This window comes from Petromyzon marinus, unplaced genomic scaffold (assembly GCF_048934315.1).
Source record: "Petromyzon marinus isolate PM22_M1 ecotype Great Lakes invasive population unplaced genomic scaffold, UKy_Petmar_22M1.pri1.0 PM_G_Scaffold_25, whole genome shotgun sequence".
NCBI lineage: Eukaryota > Metazoa > Chordata > Hyperoartia > Petromyzontiformes > Petromyzontidae > Petromyzon > Petromyzon marinus.
In genome coordinates this window covers 2095524-2119468 of record NW_027422817.1, presented here as the reverse complement: position 1 = coordinate 2119468, position 23945 = coordinate 2095524, and the positions used below count along the sequence as shown (strand labels likewise).

The 23945-nt window shown below is 47.2% G+C and overlaps 2 protein-coding genes across 2 annotated transcripts; one reads left to right on the top strand and one right to left on the bottom strand.

The window, feature by feature from the left end:
• Nucleotides 1-699: 699 nt before the first annotated feature.
• On the bottom strand, nucleotides 700-17464 carry LOC142913375 (putative RNA-binding protein 46). The gene is made up of 2 exons (XM_076060912.1): nucleotides 17368-17464; nucleotides 700-2823 (listed from the first exon to the last, which is right to left on the bottom strand). The coding sequence occupies exon 2, from the start codon at nucleotides 2659-2661 to the stop codon at nucleotides 2101-2103; it is 561 nt and encodes a 186-aa protein (XP_075917027.1). The 5' UTR covers nucleotides 2662-2823; nucleotides 17368-17464; the 3' UTR covers nucleotides 700-2100.
• On the top strand, nucleotides 11867-23492 carry LOC142913404 (uncharacterized). The gene is made up of 4 exons (XM_076060945.1): nucleotides 11867-13100; nucleotides 17546-17609; nucleotides 19356-19785; nucleotides 23277-23492. Exons 3-4 carry the CDS (start codon nucleotides 19396-19398, stop codon nucleotides 23490-23492), a joined length of 606 nt encoding a protein of 201 aa, XP_075917060.1. The 5' UTR covers nucleotides 11867-13100; nucleotides 17546-17609; nucleotides 19356-19395.
• The last annotated feature ends 453 nt before the right edge of the window (nucleotides 23493-23945 follow it).

The following is a 23945-nucleotide window of genomic DNA, read 5'->3' as shown; positions in this document are numbered from 1 at the left end:
CACCACAACGGATCGGGAATTGCGTTGAAATCCGGCTCGCGCAAAAGCACAAAAGGGGCGACCCAACGGAGCCCGAAATCATGTCGATTCGCCGAGTCGACAAATGTGCATATTGCCCCCTGGGATGGCAACTGACAGTCGAATACGGAAAATCGTGATGTGAACAGATTCTGTTTATGTGCGACACAACTTCACGCCACATGGTCCCACGGGGAAAGAGGGTGACATAAATTAATCTTTGGTTTTTTCGATAAAGTCACATATAAATAAGAAATAACAAAACATAATTATGTTGTTTTGTTATTTCTTATTTATACGTGACTTTACCTAAAAAACAAAGATTAATTCCTGCAGTCACGAAAGCTTCGAACCAAGTTTAGGGTGGCATAAGTAAATACAAAAACGAACCAGTAAACCATTGGTGATTGATCAAAGCTATGAAGGTGATGATCCAGTAAAATGATATTATGATGCTGTGGTAAAAGGTAATAAGTTACTCGAAAGTGCCTGGCCGTGGGAACGTTGGTAATGATCAGGATAATACCCTAACAAAACAGGGAAGTCTGAAATATGTTGGCGTGTAAATCAGCATATCAAATTAAATCCACAGAGGAGGGAAAGAAGGATCCCAAGCATGCGACACTCAGAACCAGAAGTGGCAGAGACTCGGCCGAGAGAGTGGAGAGAGAGAGAGGAAGAGACTTTTCAGGACTTTATTTCCACTAAAAAAATAACAAAAAAACATTACAGGAAAAAAACACCTAAATTGAAAATCAATAAAACATCAAACTCTTAACAGCGGTATGTGCATGAAATACAAATGGCACTGGGATAGAAGCTGTGGAAACGAGGCGGTGCACGGACATCTCCGTGTGCAGCAAAGTTGTTCAAGGGTTTTTCAATTTTATAAAGAATCAAATGTTTTGACATCAGAATGCGATGTGCACAATATATATATTTTTCTCCTGTATAAAACGAAATGTCAAACACCTGAATTCGTTTTTTCTTCAAGGATTCTGTTGTCGTAGCTACGTATGCAGTCTGCAAGTTTTTTTTTATGTGGGCACTTGCAAATATTGTCTGGGTACATGAAAATATTTCTTTGAAAATGTGTCCTAGACACTATATTTGTAAGTTAATAAAAGTAGAATTGAAACATTAGCACAATGTAGATTTGTATATTGTAGGGTAGAAATATATTTATCATAGCGATGATCAAATATTGGTTAATACAATTTATATTTTTACCTAGAATACTTTAGCCATGCAATAGACTAAATATAATGCTCGTGTTTTTAAAGAAAATAATATATTTACCAGGATTAAAGTTGAGCGAAATATGTTATAAAATCTGAGGCTTGGAGAATTGCATGCTGGGAATGAAATTGAGACAGAAAGGGGTTAATGCATGCCTTGCAGAGCAGGCGCACGTTACAGAGATTATTGACAAAACAGAATGCGATGTGAACAAAATATATTTTTCTCCGCTACATTTTCAAAACGAAATGGCGTTGACATGTCAAACGCATGAATTAGTTTTTTCTTCAAGGATCCTGGAAGAGGCGGCTGGGAGGCGGTGTCGCGGCAGGGGCTGGGCACATTCTCAGAGGATTCGCCTTGGTGAGGATGTTGTAGGCGTGCTGACACGCCACCTCCCGTGCTCCCTCCTCGCTGGAGCTCAGAAATGCGGGGAAGATGCCGGTGCCTTTTCCCATCCCGGGAATCGACACCTTATAGAGGAGGCCCACGGGTATCCCGGGCTCCGAGTGAGCGTGCAGCTCGAAGATTGGGTAGCTGACGCCTGCGGTCCGGCACAGCATCCGCAGCCGCACCTCCCACGACAGCATGGCCGTCTCCGGCAGCGCCTCGAGAGCAATGGGCATAGGCCGCAGGTGGAGAGGTACCCACCACAGCCACGTACGTGCCCCCCTCAAACAGGCTGTGTGCGGCTTTGCCGGTGGCCGTGCACTCCGGCTCCGGCAGGTCTGGCACCGCCGCCTCCTCCTCCGCGTCTTCCGTTGCCGCGGCCGCAGCCACCGTTTCCCACTCCGGGATGGCCCAGTCCACCTTGATGGTCCGGCCCCATGGCCGGAAGTTGATTCAAAGGAGCTTCTTCCTGGCCATGGCGGCCGCGCGATGGCTCCCGTACTCGATGAACACGTAGCCTCGGTTGAGGGTTTTGTCCCAGCGACAGACGCTCATCTTGACATCCGCCACGCCCTCTGTGGCACCGCTCATCGCCATCATCACCTCCGCTCGCTTCTTGTCCTCTGGCAGCCCCCCAATGAAGAGGCGGCGATTGTCCACGCTGAAGCAGACTGCAATGCGGCGTCCGGGACGGATCTCGAATTTGTCGAGTTTCTTAACGGCATCCGTGGCTTGGGCGAGCGTCGTGTAGGTAGCGAACGCATAGCCGCGGGTCTCTCCGCTATGCTCCATCATGAGGCGGAGCTGGTAGAGCTTCCCCACCGTCTCCAGCACGGGCACCAGCTCATCCTCGTAGAGGTCGCGCGGGATCCTCACCAGAAACACCTCGCAGCCACGGGCGGGAGGGGGCCCCTGCCAGTCGGGTGGCGGTCCGAACTTCCTCTGTCCGTTCTCCTGGACAATGTTGTACCCCGTGCTCAACATGAGGTCCAGCAAGACCTTCATAGAGGCCATGCCGAGCACCGGTGGTTTGGCTGCTACGGTGGTGCTGGGGCAGCGGCTTGGGGCCCGGTGGAGCCCTTGACACTCCGCGCGGTCGCCTCGTGCCGACAAAGCCACGGGGGGAATCAACTCCTGAAGAGCCAAAACCCCGGCAGGAACTCGCTCGGCCCAAACCTACAGGCCAGCAGTGAAGAGAGGAAGAGAGAGAGTGGAGACGGATGGAGAGAGAGACACGTTTAAGCAGAGCTACCTATATAAACTCGCAAAATCACAATAAACTTAAAGATAAACCCAAGAAACTGTGTCCTGACTTTAGTACCGCCCTGTATAATAATCATTACCCCTCACCCTCTGTACACTCCCCCACCCCGCAGTGCCCCTCCTCACTCATCCACTCACTGATCCACCCACGCACTCACTCACCGAGTCGCTCACACACTCACCCACCCACTCACTTACCCACTCACCCATTCACTCACCCACATGCCCACTCACTCAGCCACTCACTCTCTCTCACCCACCCACTCACTCACCCAATCACTCACCCAGTCGCTCACACACTCACCCACCCACACACTCACCCAGAAACTCACACACTCACCCACCCACTCACCCAACCACTCACCCACACACTCACCCACCCACACACTCACCCAGTCGCTCACTCACTTACACACTCACCCAGTCGCTCACACACTCACCTCAACAACAACAACCGCCATTCACCACTAAGTGGCGGTGACGTCACCACGACGCTTGTGCCAGGCTATGTGCACCCTGAGGCCACGTGAAGTGTCGAACGCCCGCTGACAGGTCACGGGGCAGACCCAGGTGCCATGGGTCGACTGACTGAGATGACTGGCTGATGCACCACCTGTGCCCCCTACTGTGCCAACCTGCTGTGCTTTAGCCACCCGGCGCTCCGCTCGTTGTGGTGAGCGTCATTCCTCCACCCTCCGTTGTTGTTGGAGGGCGACTACCTCCAACTGCCCACTAGCGTCCTTCACGAGCCTCCTCCACAGAGGCCGATCTTGACACCGCTGGTACCAGTCATCGGCAAGTCCACTCAGCTCCACGTCCTCCCGTACCACATCACTCCATCTCTTCTCTAGCCCGGGCCGCGCCCGTTTAGCCCCCTCGATCCGGCCGAACAAAAGCTGTTTCGGCATGCAGTGGCTGGGCATGCGGGCTACATGACCCAGCCATTGCAGCCTTGCCCGCCGGTGGTCCCCCTTCTTAAAAAGGGGGACCACCAGGGCATCCTTCCAATCCTGCGGAACCCGTCCAGTGGTCCAGACTGTTGTTATGATGTCATATAGGGCAGTCAGTGCACAAACGCCACCCTCCCTCAGCATTTCGCTTTGGAGATCATCTCTGCCCGCTGCCTTTCCTGGTCTCAGACTCCGGATCGCCCTCAGTACTTCCTCAACAGATGACACCTCAGCCAGCCACTCACAGGGGGTGACTTCTGCTGAGGCTGCACCGCAGCCTCAGCAGGGTCATCCTCACTTTGTGCCACGATGTTTTCCTGGCTGAGGGATTTTCCCTCCCCCAGGACCTCACAGAAATGCTCAGCAAATCTGCAAACCTGTTCATGGGGGTCGGAGATTGGATCACCGTTTTTTCTCCTGATGGTAATAGGTGTGGTGCTGCAGGTTACTTTTTTGATGGAGTTAAATAGAAATTTGTGATCACGGGCCACTGAGGCAGGCTCCATCTCCTCAGCAACCCGCGACCACTACCCATCCTTGCAGCGCCTCACGGCTCTCCGAACCTCCGAGCGAAGGCTGCGGTAGGCCTCCTCATTCTCTGACGTGGGATTCTGTAGCCGATGACAGTGGGCCTGTCGCTTTTTCTCAACCATCCTGAACACCTCCTCTGTCAGCCAGGGTCTCTGGGGAGGTCTGGACCGCGTGCCCAAAGCAGCCATTGCAGCTGCATGAGTCACAGTCCTAAACCTCGCCCATTTACCCTCGACATCAGGAGGAGTCGGGGACGATGCCAATCCCAGCCACAAGCAATGATTAAATTCTCGCTTGCAACTTTCATCAGATAACTGAGATCAGGCCACTTTAGGTTGGAATGGGGTCCTGGGTGTACACCCACCACCGGAGTAGAAGAATGGCAGGCGCATCTTACAGATGACTAGTCGATGGTCAGAGGGCAGATCAGCTCCACGGTAGGTCCTGGTGTCAAGGACATGGGCTCGCATCCGCTGGTCCGTCACTATGTAGTCCAGCAGATGTTCTTGCTTGGACCCGGCATGCATCCATGATGTTGTGTGAATGCGCTGATGCCGGAACAGCGTGTTGGTAATTACAAGCCCATGGGCTGCACAAAAATCTAGCAGCCTCCTACCGTTGTTATTGAGCTGATCTGGTCTATGCCCTCCAATCACTCCAGACCAGGTGCCAGCATCATGACCAACTCGGGCATTGAAGTCACCCAACATGATGACTCTATCCCGAGGGGCCACTTTAGCCAGCACCTGTGACAGGAGGTCATAGAAGGCATCTGACTCATCGGCTTTGCCTGCATCCCTCCACGGATGTTCATCTTCGGTGGGGGCATAAGTAACCACGACCACCATTCCTCGCCTCCGGTTGATGGGAAGGCGAGCCCAAAGTAGCCTGGGGCTTACAGCTTCCCACACCTCACCGCCATGCTCCCACGCCCCCTTCATTCTTTTGTTCAAAAGAGCCACACCCTGTTGTTTGGCAGTCTGCTGCCCCGAGTAGAGGACTGTCCACCCCTCATGGTGGCAGGAGCCAGAACTGGTCCACCGGACCTCCTGAATGTCACATAGATCCAGGCGGTACCGGTCCAGCTCCCGACAGAGGAGTGGCAGCCTCTCCTCCGCAGTGAGCGTTCGAACATTCCACGTGGCCACCCGTAGTGGTTTTTCGTTGTTTATGGAGGAGCCCCGAGGGTAGGTATTCAATCTCCTGGCTCCGCCAATTGGGGTTTGGCCAGGAGACGTCATAGACGCCTGGCCCCCGGGGCCTCCGGCACAAGCTTATTAGTTACATATTTCAGTTTAACTCGTGGTTTAGTGGTAATTAATTGAAGGTGGAGGGGTTACCAGCCCCTCGCACCCGTCCAGAGCCCCCGTTTAGCCCCTGTGGTGGACACAGATGCCATGAGGGGAGGAGCCAATCGAAATTGGACCTCCCCCCACAGCACTGTCCACGACAGAGTTACCCGTCCGGCACTCACACTCACTACCCACTCACCCAGTCGCTCACTCACTCACACGCTCACCTACCCACTCACAGACACACACTCACTTACCCAGTCGCTCACACACTCACCTCACACACTTACTCACACACCCACCCACTCACCCAGTCGCTCACTCACACACACTCACTCACCCAATCGCTCACATACTCACCCAGTTGCTCACACACTCGCTCACACACTCACCCACACACTCACTACCCACTCACCCAGTCGCTCACTCACTCACACGCTCACCCACCCACTCACACACACACATTCACTTACCCAGTTGCTCACACACTCACCCACCCACACTCTCACCCACTCACCCACCCACTCGCTCACTTACTCGCCCACTCACTCAGCCACTCACCCACCCACACACTCACCCAGAAACTCACACACTAACCCACCCACCCACTCACCCAACCACTCATACACTCACTCACCCAATCCCTCGCCCAGTCTCTCACATACTCACCTACACACTCACCCACCCACACACTCACCCACCCATATACTCACCCAGTCGCTCACTCACTCACACACTCACCCAGTCGCTCACACACTCACCTCACACACTCACACACCCACCCACTCACCCAGTAGCTCACTCACACACACACTCACTCACCCAGTCGCCCACATACTCACCCAGTTGCTCACACACTCACCCACACACTCACTACCCACTCACCCAGTCGCTCACTCACTCACATGCTCACCCACCCACTCACCCACCCACACACTCACCCAGAAACACACTCACCCACTCACCCAACCACTCATACACTCACTCACCCAATCACTCGCCCAGTCGCTCACATACTCACCTACACACTCACCCACCCACACACTCACCCACTCACCCAGTCGTGTTCCGTGTGTGTGTTCCGTGTGTGTGTTCCGTGTGTGTGTTCCGTGTGTGTGTGTGTTCCGTGTGTGTGTTCCGTGTGTGTGTTCCGTGTGTGTGTGTTACGTACGTGTGTGTGTTCCGTGTGTGTGTGTTATGTGTGTGTGTGTTCGGTGTGTGTGTTCCGTGTGTGTGTTCCGTGTGTGTGTGTTCGGTGTGTGTGTTCCGTGTGTGTGTGTTACGTGTGTGTGTGTTCCGTGTGTGTGTGTTCCGTGTGTGTGTTCCGTGTGTGTGTTCCGTGTGTGTGTGTTCCGTGTGTGTGTGTGTTCCGTGTGTGTGTTTCGTGTGTGTGTTACGTGTGTGTGTTCGGTGTGTGTGTTCCGTGTGTGTGTGTTACGTGTGTGTGTTCGGTGTGTGTGTGTTACGTGTGTGTGTCCCCTGTGTGTGTTCCGTGTGTGTGTTCCGTGTGTGTGTTACGTGTGTGTGTGTTCGGTGTGTGTGTTCCGTGTGTGTGTTCCGTGTGTGTGTGTTCCGTGTGTGTGTTCCGTGTGTGTGTGTTACGTGTGTGTGTCCCGTGTGTGTGTTCCGTGTGTGTGTTCTGTGTGTGTGTCCCGTGTGTGTGTTCCGTGTGTGTGTTCCGTGTGTGTGTGTTACGTGTGTGTCCCGTGTGTGTGTCCCGTGTGTGTGTTCCGTGTGTGTGTTCCGTGTGTGTCCCGTGTGTGTGTTCCGTGTGTGTGTGTTTTATGTGTGTGTGTTTGTTCCCCAGTGTGTGTGTGTGTGTATTCCGTGTGTGTGTCCTCACTCGCGTGTATGTTGAGACACGTGTCACACACGAGATGTTAACTACGTCGCCTGGTCTACAGGAGGTAGTGGGTTCGATCCCGACCCTGACGCCTGCTGCTGCTGCTGTATATTTAGAGTTTGCGTCTCTCCCCATGGTCGCGTGGATTTCTCTCCGGGCCCTCCGGTTTTTTCGCCCCACATTTAAAGTCAACATCACCACGGCGCATTCACGGTGTTTGGCTGCCGACGTTGTCCACGCCGCTTGCTTGGAGGGGCGATCATTTGTGGACAGGTCGCTCCTAAAAGAAGAGAAGCTAACAGCTCAGTGGACCCCTTGCTTGTAGGTAAGTTTCAAGGGCTTGCGCCGAAGGTTTTTTAAGGTTAAATTGTCGATTTAAAGCTTTCGTGACTGCAAGGATTCATCTTCTTTGGTTCTTTTGGTAAAGTCACCACGTAGAATGAGAATAAAATAATAAATTGATCAAATAAAATAACGCAATAAAATTATCACAACGTTTCGGCCAGACAGTCTCGTCCCTTCACCTGATGAAGGCCGCTGATGAAGGCCGCTTGTGTTGTGGCCGAAACGTCGTGAGAATATTATTGTGTTATTTTATTTTATCAATTTATTATTTTATTCTCATTCTACGTGACTTTACCGAAAGAACCAAAGAAGATGAATCATTGCAGTCACGAAAGCTTTAAATCGAAATTTAACCGCCTCTACGGGGAGGGATTCCACACATCCTTAAGATCATTCAACAGACTTCGGGATAAGAAGGCTCAACTAATCGAGTCTCTCACCTTTCTGAAGAGATGCCGCGACTCTAAGGTAATACCAACCGCATTTACACTAACCTCTGCTGTTGCAACTTCTCTCAATGCAAAACGAATTCTAGCTAGAACTAGCTTCGCTCTTATCTCGGAAAAAATCAGACTTACACGCACCGAACTCGATCAGTTAGACAAGACACTCTACAAATCACACTTAAAATTGACAGCAACAATGTCTACATCGGATTGGGAACATGTAGACAATATGACTACCTCTTCGGCTGCCACTATGTCGAACAAATGTAGGGACAATTTGATTTCCAAATTCAATCACCTCTCCAGCAAAAAATCGGATCCACACACCGAAAAGATAGACGTCAACAAAGTCGTAATTAATCGCAGTAACAGTTCCATTTCTGATGGTCTGAAATCCGTTTTAGCTAAAGGTCTAAACTTTGCTGTCACACCGAGACACTTACCGGTTAATGATATCATTGCCCATGTCGACGTTGCACTCAAGGGCTTGAGTCACATCTCTGCAGACGTAGCAAGATCTGAAATCGCTGCAACCCTCAAAAACGCTAAGTTGCCACCTAGCAACATCAGCAAAGACGAACGTTTTGAATGATCTCAATTAAAAAATAGGGATGATATTGTCGTTCTCTCAGCCGACAAAGGCAATGCCACTGTCATCATGGACAAAACAGAATATAACAACAAAATTCAAGAACTACTCAACGATGGCAGCTATACAAAAATAAAAAGAGATCCCACCAACAGCCTGGTCACCAAAACGAACAAAATTATCTGTGATTCAACAGCATTAATTGATGAGAACAAACAGTTCTTGTTGAAACCCTCTGCTGCCAGACCACCAAGATTATATGGCCTTCCAAAGATACACAAAGAAGATACACCCCTTCGTCCCATCGTCTCTACTATCAGCTCCCCCACCTACAAACTGGCACGTTTTCTGGCTGATATACTGCGACCTTTCACTGGAAAAACCACCTCTGCGGTACTAAATTCTACTCACCTGGTATCGACAATCAAAGACATTTCCCTGTCCCCAAACGACCTGCTTGTCAGTTTTGATGTGGTGTCCTTGTTCACCAAAGTCCCGGTACCTGACACCATCGCTATCATTGAAGACCTGGTTCATCAAGGACTGCATACTGATGTACCCCCCCTGGTGAGACATTGCTTAACCAACACATACTTCACCTGGAATGGAACTTTCTACAAACAAACTGAGGGCACCCCAATGGGCTCCCCCCTATCTCCGGTTGTAGCCAACGTATTCATGGAAAAATTTGAAAGTGACGCCATCCAGACTGCCACTCTACGCCCGACCTTAGGGAAGAGGTACGTTGATGACACCTTTGTCATCTGGCCACATGGCCAGCCTGCTCTAGACCAATTCCGTGACCACATCAATTCCATACACCCAGCCATCAGATTTACCATGGAGGTCGAAAAAGATGGCAAACTACCCTTTCTGGATGTCTTAATTAAAAGGAGACATGATGGTTCAATGAGCCACTCTGTCTACAGGAAAGCTACCCATACAGATGCTTACTTGAAACCGGATTCCCACCACCATCCATCCCAGAAGAACTGCCTCATCAAGACTCTATACCATAGCGCCCAATGCATTTCCGACCAGGAACACATTACCAGTGAACTCAAGCACGTACACCAGGCTCTCAGGGCTAATGGCTACTCCGACTACACAATCCGCAAAGCCATCACTCCAGTCATGAAGAAGGATCCTCTTGTGGAGCCACTCAAAACCATCACCTTACCCTACATTGCAGGGGTCACTAAAAAGATCTCCAAAATCCTGAATAAACACAAGATCCAGGTCCGATTCAACACAGTACACAAAATCCGTGATTTAGTTCCATCTGTAAAAGATGCTCTTCCAGACATACAGTACCCGGGCGTTTACAAACTAAAGTGCCTCTGTGGTAGTAGCTACATTGGAGAAACCAAAAGACATATCTCGGATCGCATCCGCGAACATAAAGCAGACTTGAAACACGGTAAGACGAACTCCTCTGCCGTGGCAGATCACTGTTACAATTCAGTGGGCTCACATGACATTGACTTCTCCAAGACGGAGGTTCTTTGCAAACCAACTGGCTACCATGAGAGATTCGTTCATGAGGCCATTCACATATACAAGCACAGAGACAATTTCAACCGAGAAGATGGATTCAGGCTCAGTAACCACTGGAAAGATGTGTTAAATCATTTCTGTTCTTAATTAATTGTAATTTTACGATGACCTTCAGACCGCAGCTCTTTCGCCAGCATTGCCTCTTAATACCTCTCACACCACGGTTAATGGTATGGTTTACAACATGGAGTATACTAGGGCTTCGCAGCTGTCTCTCTCCCCCTCCTCTGTTCCGACCATGGACGAACTCGTCCGTCTGAACGGGGCCCGTAGCTATCCGTGGTACGGAAATTTGAGGGTAAGAATCCACCCATTTTTTCGCCATATAGCATTGTGATATATAACGACTTATGGTTGGTAGCTTAGCTGATTGGAGAATATAGAGTTTATTGATAACATGAAGGTAATTTATATTTTAGTTTTTATTGGTTCACTATATAGTACTGTGAATAGCTCAGATGTGTAGTCATTTCTGTGACCAGTCACTAGCAAATCACCCAGTTATTTCAATGCTAAATTCGCCTAGTTATTTCAATGCTAAATTCTCCTGTTTTGATTTGTACTAAGTGCCTCGGTGAATGTGTATGCTCTGACTTCAACGTAACTATTTCTGTAGCAGTTACAAGCGAATGCCTTAATTTAGCTATTTCAATGCTAAATTCTATGCTAATTCCTTTTAACAATGGGTGCCTCTGCGGATGTGTATGCTTTAACTTTTAACATAGCTATTTCTGTGACCAGTCACAAGCTAATCATTCAGCCTTTTCAATGCTAAATTTTATGCTAATTCCTTCGTCAAGGCTCTTTGTTCCTCTCACACAGCTTAAAAGCCGTGATCTGAACGTGGCTCTCTCACTCCAGCGCTGTCCTACCAGACAGTCTCGCTCCCTTCACCTGATGAAGGCCGCTTGTGTTGTGGCCGAAACGTCGTGAGAATATTATTGTGTTATTTTATTTTATCAATTTATTATTTTATTCTCATTCTACGTGACTTTACCGAAAGAACCAAAGAAGACTATCATTTCTGGCCAGGTCGCTTGTGAAAAGGGCCTGTACACTACTACAGCTTTTCCTGGTAAAATAAAAAGTATATATAGTTTCGTTTAATTGTTTACTTTAACCGCAAATACATCTCTAATAAAGAAGGGATATTGCTCTCTGCCATGAATAAAGCCTCAATGCCCAAATATTGTCTTAAATAATTCCGGAGAGATCTCTCTGCTGTACGAAGAATTGCCATTTCCCCAAAACGTGAATTAATATTCACAATCTTTGCCTCGTTGGGGAAGTGATAGAGGCCCCTCCCCCTCCTCCTCCCTCTGTCCAATCGCGGCGTTGCCTCGCTGGTTGGCCCCTCCCCCCGCCCCAATGCGACCCGAGCTAACCGCTCGGGTCGCAGTCGCCTCGCTGACGATCTGAGTGCGAAGTTCAACACAGAGAGAGACACAGAGAGAGACAGAGAGACACAGAGAGACACACAGACAGACACAGAGAGACACAGAGAGAGACACACAGAGAGAGACACACAGAGAGAGACAGAGACACACAGAGAGAGACACACAGAGAGAGACACAGAGAGAGACACAGAGAGACACACACAGAGAGACACAGAGAGAGACACACGGAGAGAGAGACACAGAGACACACAGAGAGACACAGAGAGAGACACACAGAGAGAGACACAGAGAGAGAGACACAGAGAGACAGAGAGAGACACAGAGAGAGACACAGAGAGACACACAGAGAGAGAGACAGAGACACACAGACACAGAGAGAGACACACAGAGAGAGACAGAGAGAGACACACAGAGAGAGAGACACAGAGATAGACACAAAGAGAGAGACACAGAGAGACAGAGAGAAACAGCGAGAGACAGAGACAGAGATAGATAGAGAGACACAGAGAGACAGATAGAGAGAAACAGAGAGAGACAGAGACACAGGGAGACAGACAGAGAGAGAAACACAGAGATAGACAGAGAGACACACAGAGAGACAGACAGAGAGAGAGACAGAGACGGAGAGAGAGATAGACAGAGAGAGAGACACAGAGAGAGAGACACAGAGAAAAACACAAAAGACACAGACAGAGACACAGAGAGAGAGACAGAGACACCGAGGCACACAGGGATAGACAGAGAGACAGACAGACAGGGATAGACACAGAGACAGAGAGAGACACAGAGAGAGGGATAGACAGAGAGAGAGAGAGAGACACAGAGAGACACACAGGGATAGACAGAGAGAGAAACAGAGAGAGAAACGGGGATAGACAGAGAGAGAGAGACAGGGATAGACACAGAGAGAGAGACAGACAGAGAGAGGGATAGACAGAGAGAGACACACAGAGAGACACACAGGGATAGACAGAGAGAGAGACACACAGAGAGAGAGAGACGGGGATAGACAGAGAGAGAGACAGGGATAGAAACAGAGACAGAGAGAGGGATAGACAGAGAGAGACACAGAGAGACACACAGGGATAGACAGAGAGAGAGAGACACACACAGAGAGAGAAACTGACTGACTGCTGCTGCCCGCTTGATCGTTGCCCCTGCAGCGTGTTGTAGACGGGGTGGCTGTTTGCGTGAAGAAGTTGCCGCGTGCAAAGCGTCGCTAAGACTGCCGCCACGTTTGGTGAGTCCCTGTGCCGAGTCGGGCGACTGCCGCCGTTCGTCGGCGTTCGTCATCATCGTCGTCATCAGTAGACACGTGGCATCGTCATCATCGTCGTCATCAGGTAGACACGTGGCATCGTCATCGTCGTCATCAGTAGACACGTGGCATCGTCGTCATCGTCGTCATCAGTAGACATGTGGAATCGTCATCATCGTCATCAGTTGACACATGGCATCGTCATCATCGTCATCGTCAGTAGACACGTGGCATTGTCATCATCGTCATCAGTTGACACATGGCATCGTCATCATCGTCATCATCAGTAGACACGTGGCATCGTCATCATCGTCATCAGTAGACACGTGGCATCGTCATCATCGTCATCGTCAGTAGACACGTGGCATTGTCATCATCGTCATCAGTTGACACATGGCATCGTCATCATCGTCATCATCAGTAGACACGTGGCATCGTCATCATCGTCATCAGTAGACACGTGGCATCGTCGTCATCGTCATCATCAGTAGACACGTGGCATCGTCATCATCGTCGTCATCAGTAGACACGTGGCATCGTCATCATCGTCGTCATCAGTAGACACGTGGCATCGTCATCATCATCATCAGTAGACACGTGGCATCGTCATCATCATCGTCAGTAGACACGTGGCATCGTCATCATCAGTAGACACGTGGCATCGTCATCATCGTCGTCATCAGTAGACACGTGGCATCGTCGTCATCGTCATCATCAGTAGACACGTGGCATCGTCATCATCGTCGTCATCAGTAGACACGTGGCATCATCATCGTCGTCATCAGTAGACACGTGGCATCGTCATCATCGTCATCATTGTCGTCATCAGTAGACACGTGGCATCGTCATTATCAGTAGACACGTGGCATCGTCATCATCGTCGTCACCAGTAGACACGTGGCATCGTCATCATCGTCATCGTCATCAGTAGACACGTGGCATCGTCGTCATCGTCATCAATAGACACGTGGCATCGTCATCATCGTCATCGTCAATATACAGTTTATATACACACGTGATATACAGTTTATATACACACATAATATACAGTTCATACACACACATAATATACTGTTTATATACACACATAATATACAGTTTATATATACACATAATATACAGTTTATATACACACATAATATACAGTTTATATATACACATAATATACAGTTTATATATACACATAATATACAGTTTATATACACGTAATATACAGTTTATATACACACGTAATATACAGTTTATATACACACGTAATATACAGTTTATATATACACATAATATACAGTTTATATACACACATAATATACAGTTTATATACACACATAATATACAGTTTATATATACACATAATATACAGTTTATATACACACGTAATATGCAGTTTATATACACACTTAATATACAGTTTATATATACACATAATATACAGTTTATACATACACATAATATAGAGTTTATATACACACGTAATATGCAGTTTATATACACACATAATATACAGTTTATATACACACATAATATACAGTTTATATACACACATAATATACAGTTTATATACACACGTAATATACAGTTTATATACACACATAATATACAGTTTATATACACATAATATACAGTTTATATACACACGTAATATACAGTTTATACACACATAATATACAGTTTATATACACATAATATACAGTTTATATACACATAATATACAGTTTATATACACACGTAATATACAGTTTATATACACACGTAATATACAGTTTATATAACACATAATATACAGTTTATATATACACATAATATACAGTTTATATACACACGTAATATACAGTTTATATACACACATAATATACAGTTTATATACACACGTAATATACAATTTATATACACACATAATATACAGTTTATATATACACATAATATACAGTTTATACACACGTAATATACAGTTTATATACACACGTAATATACAGTTTATATACACATAATATACAGTTTATACATACACATAATATACAGTTTATATACACACATAATATACAGTTTATATACACACATAATATACAGTTTATATACACACGTAATATACAGTTTATATACACACATAATATACAGTTTATATACACACATAATATACAGTTTATATATACACATAATATACAGTTTATATACACACGTAATATACAGTTTATATACACACTTAATATACAGTTTATATACACACATAATATACAGTTTATATACACACATAATATAGTTTATATATACACGTAATATACAGTTTATATAACACGTAATATACAGTTTATATATACACATAATATACAGTTTATATACACACGTAATATACAGTTTATATACACACATAATATACAGTTTATATACACACGTAATATACAGTTTATATACACACATAATATACAGTTTATATATACACATAATATACAGTTTATACACACGTAATATACAGTTTATATACACACGTAATATACAGTTTATATACACATAATATACAGTTTATACATACACATAATATACAGTTTATATACACACATAATATACAGTTTATATACACACATAATATACAGTTTATATACACACGTAATATACAGTTTATATACACACATAATATACAGTTTATATACACACATAATATACAGTTTATATATACACATAATATACAGTTTATATACACACGTAATATACAGTTTATATACACACATAATATACAGTTTATATACACACATAATATACAGTTTATATACACACATAATATAGTTTATATATACACATAATATACAGTTTATATATACACATAATATACAGTTTATATACACACATAATATACAGTTTATATACACACGTAATATACAGTTTATATACACACGTAATATACAGTTTATATACACACATAATATACAGTTTATATACACACATAATATACAGTTTATATACACACATAATATACAGTTTATATATACACATAATATACAGTTTATATACACATAATATACAGTTTATATACACACATAATATACAGTTTATATACACACGTAATATACAGTTTATATACACACGTAATATACAGTTTATATACACACATAATATACAGTTTATATACACACATAATATACAGTTTATACATACACATAATATACAGTTTATATACACACATAATATACAGTTTATATACACACGTAATATACAGTTTATATATACACATAATATACAGTTTATACACACGTAATATACAGTTTATATACACACATAATATATAGTTTATATATACACATAACATGCAGTTTATACATACACATAATATACAGTTTATATACACATAATATACAGTTTATATACACATAATATACAGTTTATATACACATAATATACAGTTTATATACACACGTAATATACAGTTTATATATACACATAATATACAGTTTATACACACGTAATATACAGTTTATATACACACATAATATATAGTTTATATATACACATAACATACAGTTTATACATACACATAATATACAGTTTATATACACATAATATACAGTTTATATACACATAATATACAGTTTATATACACATAATATACAGTTTATATATACACATAATATACAGTTCATATATACACATAATATACAGTTTATACATACACATAATATACCGTTTATATACACACATAATATACAGTTTATATACACACGTAATATACAGTTCATATACACATAATATAGAGTTCATACACACACATAATATACAGTTTATATACACACATAATATACAGTTTATATATACACATAATATACAGTTTATACATACACATAATATACAGTTTATATACACACATAATATACAGTTTATATACACACGTAATATACAGTTTATATACACACGTAATATACAGTTCATATACACATAATATACAGTTTATATACACACATAATATACAGTTTATATACACTTAATATACAGGTTATACACACACATAATATACAGTTTATATACACACATAATATACAGTTTATTTACACTTAATATACAGTTTATATACACACTTAATATACAGTTTATACATACACATAATATACAGTTTATACACATAATATACAGTTTATATACACACACATAATATACAGTTTATACACACGTAATGTACAGTTTATATATACACACATAATATACAGTTTATGATGTATAAAAGGGAAATTTGTGAATGTGTGTCTGTTCGAAATGTTTAGCTTACTTTCCAACATGCAACAAACTTGAAATTTGGCACCTGGGTAGCTTCCAGACTGTACACAATGCAACAAGTATAAAAATAGACTTTTGTATATATTAATATTAGTCACGGCAAGTGAGCGGTGACGTCACATCTGTGATGTCACCTGATGACGTCACGCATCCCCCCACCCTCCGCGTAGGCCGTGTGATCCAAGCCAACCATCATCATCACACATCACATCACAAGCATTTGAATTTGACCAGGTAAGGTCCCACACTGAGTGAGACCCATAGAGACCCATACTCACAGAGAACCACACCCACAGAGACCCATACTCAGAGACCCACAGAGACCCATACTCACAGAGACCCATACTCACAGAGACCCATACTCACAGAGAACCACACTCACAGAGACCCATACTCATAGATACCCACAGAGACCCATACTCACAGGGACCCATACTCACAGAGACCCATACTCATAGAGACCCATACTCATAGAGACTCACTGAGAACCACACTCACAGAGACCCATACTCACAGAGAACCACACTCACAGAGACCCATACTCATAGAGACCCACAGAGACCCATACTCACAGAGACCCATACTCACAGAGACCCATACTCATAGAGACCCATACTCATAGAGACTCACAGAGAACCACACTCACAGAGACCCATACTCACAGAGACCCACACTTATAGAGACCCATACTCATAGAGACCCATTCTCACAGAGACCCCTACTCACAGAGAACCACACTCATAGAGATCCATACTCATAGAGACCCACAGAGACCCATACTCACAGAGAACCACACTCACAGAGACCCATACTCACAGAGACCCATACTCATAGAGACCCACAGAGACCTATACTCACAGAGACTCATACTCATAGAGACCCACAGAGACCCATACTCACAGAGACCCATACTCACAGAGAACCACACCCACAGAGACCCATACTCACAGAGACCCACAGAGACCCATACTCACAGAGACCCATACTCACAGAGACTCATACTCATAGAGACCCACAGAGACCCATACTCACAGAGACCCATACTCACAGAGACCCATACTCATAGAGACCCATGGTCATAGAGACTCAGAGAAAACCACACTCACAGAGACCCATACTCACAGAGACCCACACTTATAGAGACCCATACTCATAGAGACCCATACTCACAGAGACCCATACTCATAGAGACCCATACTCACAGAGACCCATACTCACAGAGAACCACACTCATAGAGACCCATACTCATAGAGACCCACAGAGACCCATACTCACAGAGAACCACACTCACAGAGACCCATACTCACAGAGACCCATACTCATAGAGACCCACAGAGACCCATACTCACAGAGACCCATACTCACAGAGACCCATACTCACAGAGACCCACACTCACAGAGACCCACAGAGACCCATACTCACAGAGACCCACACTCACAGAGACCCATACTCACAGAGACCCACAGAGACCCACACGCACAGAGACCCATACTCACAGAGACCCACAGAGACCCACACTCACAGAGACCCACAGAGACCCATACTCACAGAGAACCACACTCACAAAGACCCCTACTCACAGAGACTCACAGAGACCCACATTCACAGAGACCCACAGAGACCCACAGAAACCCACACTCACAGAGACCCACAGAGACCCACAGAGACCCACACGCACAAAGACCCACAGAGACCCACACTCACAGAGACCCACAGAGACCCACACTCACAGATACTCACAGAGACCCACAGAGACCCACACTCACAGAGACCCACAGAGACCCACACTCACAGAGACCCACAGAGACCCATACTCACAGAGACCCACAGAGACCCATACTCACAGAGACCCACAGAGACCCACCCTCACAGAGACCAACCCTCATAGAGAACCATACTCACAGAGACCCACCGAGACCCACACTCACAGAGACCCACAGAGACCCACACTCACAGAGACCCACTGCTTGTGACACAGGAGGGCCGAGCGAGAATCCGAGCGGTGACAACCGCCGGCCATGGACAGGGGCCGAGGCGGCGGCGGAGGCGGAGGAGGCGGAGGAGGCGGAGGAGGAGGGGACCCGAGAAGGATCACCGACATCTCGGCCAGGCTGAGGCAGCTGATTGTCCCCGACAGGGGGCGGCCACTGGCCAGGGAGGGCCGGCACCCGGAGGGCGCCGGCGGAGCCACGGGCCGCGGGGAATCGAGGCGGGAGAGGAGCGAACGAGCGAGGCAGAGGGACGCGGCGGAGCGGGCGAGGGAGGCGAGGGAGCACGACGCCTTCCTGAGGGAGCAGCATGCGATGAACCAGAGGTTCGCCGAGAGGCGACGGGAGCTCGTGAGCCGGGGGGTCAACGTTTACTTCAATCCAGCGGAGGAGGCGTGGACGGCCGCCGGGGGGGGCATGGCGGGGCGGGGGGGGAGAGGGGGGGGGAGGAGCAGAGCGGGGGGAGGGGGGGTGAGAGAGGAGGCGGCGAGAGGAGGGGCGGGGGGAGCGGAGGGAGGGGTGGGGGGACGGGCGAGGGGGGAGGCGCAGAGAAGATCGGGGAGGGAGGCGGGGGGTGGAGCGGGGGGAGGAGGGAGAGCCGAGGGAGGAGGGGGCAGGGAGAGGGGTGGGAGGGTGGGTGAGTGGATGGACCGACTGAGACAGGTCGTGACGCCGAGATGGAATCGTCATTCCGGGAGGGGGGGGTCAGGAGGGGCGGGCACTGGGTGAGGGAGGGGGTTCACTCTGACATGGGAGAGGCCAGTTCACCATGGGGGGGAGGGAGGGGGTTCACTCTGACATGGGTGAGGCTAGTTCACCATGGGGGGGAGGGAGGGGGTGTAGGTGTGCGGCTCGCTCCAAGCGTCTCGGCTTCGCACCGTGCTGTTTGGTGTCGTGATGTCTCCAAGTTCTTTCGGTAAAGTCATCACGTAGGTAGGTATAAAATAAAATAAATTAAATCACGTGACGTTTTGGGCGCAACACAACAAGCGTCCGTCATCAGGTGGGACAACCATAGCAAGAGACAATTGCTGAAGTGGGCAAAAGGGTTGCCGTGACAAGAGGCTATGTAGGTAAGAGAGGGGGGGAGGAGCCAGGGAGGAGAGATAGAGAGAGGGGGGCATGGGGTAGGGGGAGTGGAGTGCTGCTAGAGGGATTAAGAAACTAGCAATGAAATGCCGGGGGGGGGGGGGGGGGAGTGGGCGGGGCTGGGAGTGGGAGGCTGAAGAAACTGGAGATGCGGATATGAAGGCAACATCCTTCCAATGATTGCTCAATTTGTATCCATCTTCTCGGTTGAAGTTACGTCTAAGTTTATATATCTGGACGGCTTCATGAACAAACCTTTGATAGTAGCCTGAAGGTTTGCAGAGTACCGTGGTCTCGGAAAAAACGAAATCATGAGAGCCCACAGCGTTATAGCAATGGTCAGCCACGGCCGTGTTTCAGATCTGACTTGTGCTCGCGAACACGGTCCGAGATATGTCGTTTCGTTTCCCCAATGTAACAGCCACCACAGGTGCAACTTCGTTTGTAGACTCCAGGATATTGCATGTCAGGAATGACATCCTTTACCGATGGGATTAGATCACGGATTTTGTGTGCTGTACTGAATTGGACCTGGATCTTGTGTTTGTTTAAGATTTTGGAAAACTTTTTGGTAACGCCTGCTATGTATGATAACGTGATGGTTTTGATCGGCGTCTCAGGGGGTTGTTGCTCCATGGTTGGAGAAACATGATTGGAGAAACACGGTTGGAGAAACAGCTTTGGGAGTACCCATTCATCTTGAGGGCCTGGTGTACGTGTTCCAGTTCACTGGCTAGGTGGTGTTGGTCAGAAATACAGTGGGCCCTATGGTGTAGTGTTTTGATGAGGGAATGGGTACTCGGACCGTATTATTCGCAAAGCTGTTTCTCCAACCATGGAGAAACAACCCCCTGAGACGCCGATCAACACCATGACGTTACCATACATATCAGGCGTTACCAAAAATATTTCCAAAATCTTAAACACAAGATCCAGGTCCGATTCAGTACAGTACACAAAATCCGTGATCTAATCCCATCGGTGAAGGATGTCATTCCTGACATGCAATATCCTCGAGTCTTCAAACTAAGTTGCACCTGTGGTGGCTGTTACATTGGGGAAACGAAACGACATATCTCGGACCGTGTTCGCGAGCACAAGTCAGATCTGAAACACGGCAGAACCAATACCTCCGCCGTGGCTGACCATTGCTATAACGCTGTGGGCTCTCATGATTTAGTTTTTTTCCAAGACCAAGGTACTCTGCAAACCACTATCAAAGGTTTGTTCATGAAGCCATCCAGATATCTAAACATAGACATAACTTCAACTGAGAAGATGGATACAAATTGAGCAATCATTGGAAGGATGTTATTAACCAGGTAAAACCCTAACTGCTTTATGGTGTTGCCTTCATATCCGCATCTCCAGTTTCTTCAGCCTCCCACTCCCTGACCCGCTCACTCCCCCCCCACCCCCCCCCGGCATTTCCTTGCTAGTTTCCTAATCCCTCTAGCAGCACTCCACTCCCCTACCCCCCACACCCCCCTCTCTATCTCTCCTCCCTGGCTCCTCCTCCCTCTCTTACCTACGTAGCCTCTTGTCACGGCAACCCTTTTGCCCACTTCAGCAACTGTCTCTTGCTGTAGTTGTCCCACCTGATGACGGACGCTTGTCGTGTTGCACCCGAAACGTCACGTGATTTAATTTACTTTATTTTATACCTACCTGACTTTATACCTACGTTATGACTTTTACCGAAAGAACCAAAGGGTGTGGCTCCCCTGCAGTCACGAAAACCTAGAATCTTGATTGAATGCCTCCAAGTGTCCCCAGGTCTCCGCGTGGAACCCTGAGGAGGTTTCCGCCTCTTTGCGTTCGGTCGCCTCGGACGTCGCATGGCCGCCGCCGTCGGCGGTCGCCGCCGTTGCGAGCCGGCGAGGGGGCCGGAGCGGGAGAGGGGTGAACGCGCCGATTGTCGCTGGGCGCGCGTTGATTAAAAGCGGTGCAAAATGTGTGGAGGGTAGAACTAGATTGTGTTCGTTGTGGACACGAAGGCCGCCTCGTTCCTACGGTGGGGCTGGTTGACTTCACTCGCAGAAAGTGGTGCTCGCTTCGCGACGGCCGGGAGGTGTCGACGACGGTGACGATGGCGGGCCGAGTCGACCCCCGACCGGGGATTGAACTGACACCCTTCATCGTCGTTCGACGGTTATCATTTGTTGACAGCGATTGTTTTAACGTCACGTTTGAAGTTGCCTTTGCTGAACGCGCCGAATGTCGCTGGGCGCGCGTTGATTAAAAGCGGTGCAAAATGTGTGGAGGGTAGAACTAGATTGCCGATATGGAGTTTTACGTAAAACCTAGGGAGCATAACCCCAACGCTCGACTTGATGTTCAGGTTAAGGTTTAGAGGAAATTATTTGGTGGTTGCTAAAAACTATTTTGAGTTTCAAATATTCTGTCTTCAAAAGGTCGACCGAACATGCAAAACTGGTGGCCAACTACAAGAAACGTCTGACCTCTGTGATTGCCAACAAGGGTTTTGCAACCAAGTACTAAGTCATGTTTTGCAGAGGGGTCAAATACTTATTTCCCTTATTAAAATGCAAATAAATTTTTGACATGCGTTTTCTGGATTTTGTTGTTGTTATTCTGTCTCTCACTGTTCAAATAAACCTACCATTAAAATTATAGACTGATCATTTCTTTGTCAGTGGGCAAACGTACAAAATCAGCAGGGGGATCAAATACTTTTTTTCCCTCACCGTAAGGAGGGGTAACACTAACAGGAATGTGCGCTAACGCAATTTACCTAACAGGGAGGGCTACCGAACGTTCGAAACAAAAACCCTTTTAACGATTAACCCCTGAACCGCGAGGGAAGCGTAACAATTTCCGACGGATCAACCAGAAGCCACGGCCCGGCTCGCGGCTGCGACCACCCGCCAGACGGCGTGGGAACACAATTGAATGACAGGAGGGAGCGGTCCAGCGGACCGAAGCAACTCTTTGCACGAGCCATCGCCGCCAGTCCCCCCATCTCGAGCAGGAACTTGCGCGCTGGGGACCACTGGGACATTACGCAGATGGCCTAATGGGCGCAGCCCCTGCCTTGGAGGAGAAGATGGCAACCCGGCCTCCACACGTGGTCCATCACAGGGAGTGATGGGATCCTGCGGGCGACGCAGCAGAATCCTCCTGAAGCACAACTTCTGGGCTCACCCGCCCCGGCACGTCGGACGCATCAGACACCCGCCGCTCTGGAGCCGGAGACGAACCGTCTACATGTGGCGGGATGTAGGGGGGGGCTTTAACCACGACGGAGGCACAAACCAGCGGCGGCAAGCGACCTGCGTACGGACGCGCTGCGGCCCCTTGGCCTCGATCACCTCGACAGGGCCCTGCCACGCTCGGTGTAATTTAGGCGATGTACCCAAGGGCACCTGGGGAAAATGCGGCCCCGCCTTAGCCCCAGTGGTCCACGGGGTCCTGGACCTCCCGCGGTCCCACCGGCTTCTCGTTTGCGGCCTGCCGTTTGGCCGAATTCC

Bases quoted from the DNA above. Each gene is read 5' to 3' on its own strand.
- LOC142913404 (XM_076060945.1), top strand. From the start codon at position 19,396: ATGGACAGGGGCCGAGGCGGCGGCGGAGGCGGAGGAGGCGGAGGAGGC. The intron at 19,786-23,276 runs GCGGGGCGGGGG...CTGAACCGCGAG, and splicing joins CGGCCGCCGGGGGGGGCATG to GGAAGCGTAACAATTTCCGA.
- LOC142913375 (XM_076060912.1), bottom strand. From the start codon at position 2,661: ATGGCCTCTATGAAGGTCTTGCTGGACCTCATGTTGAGCACGGGGTAC.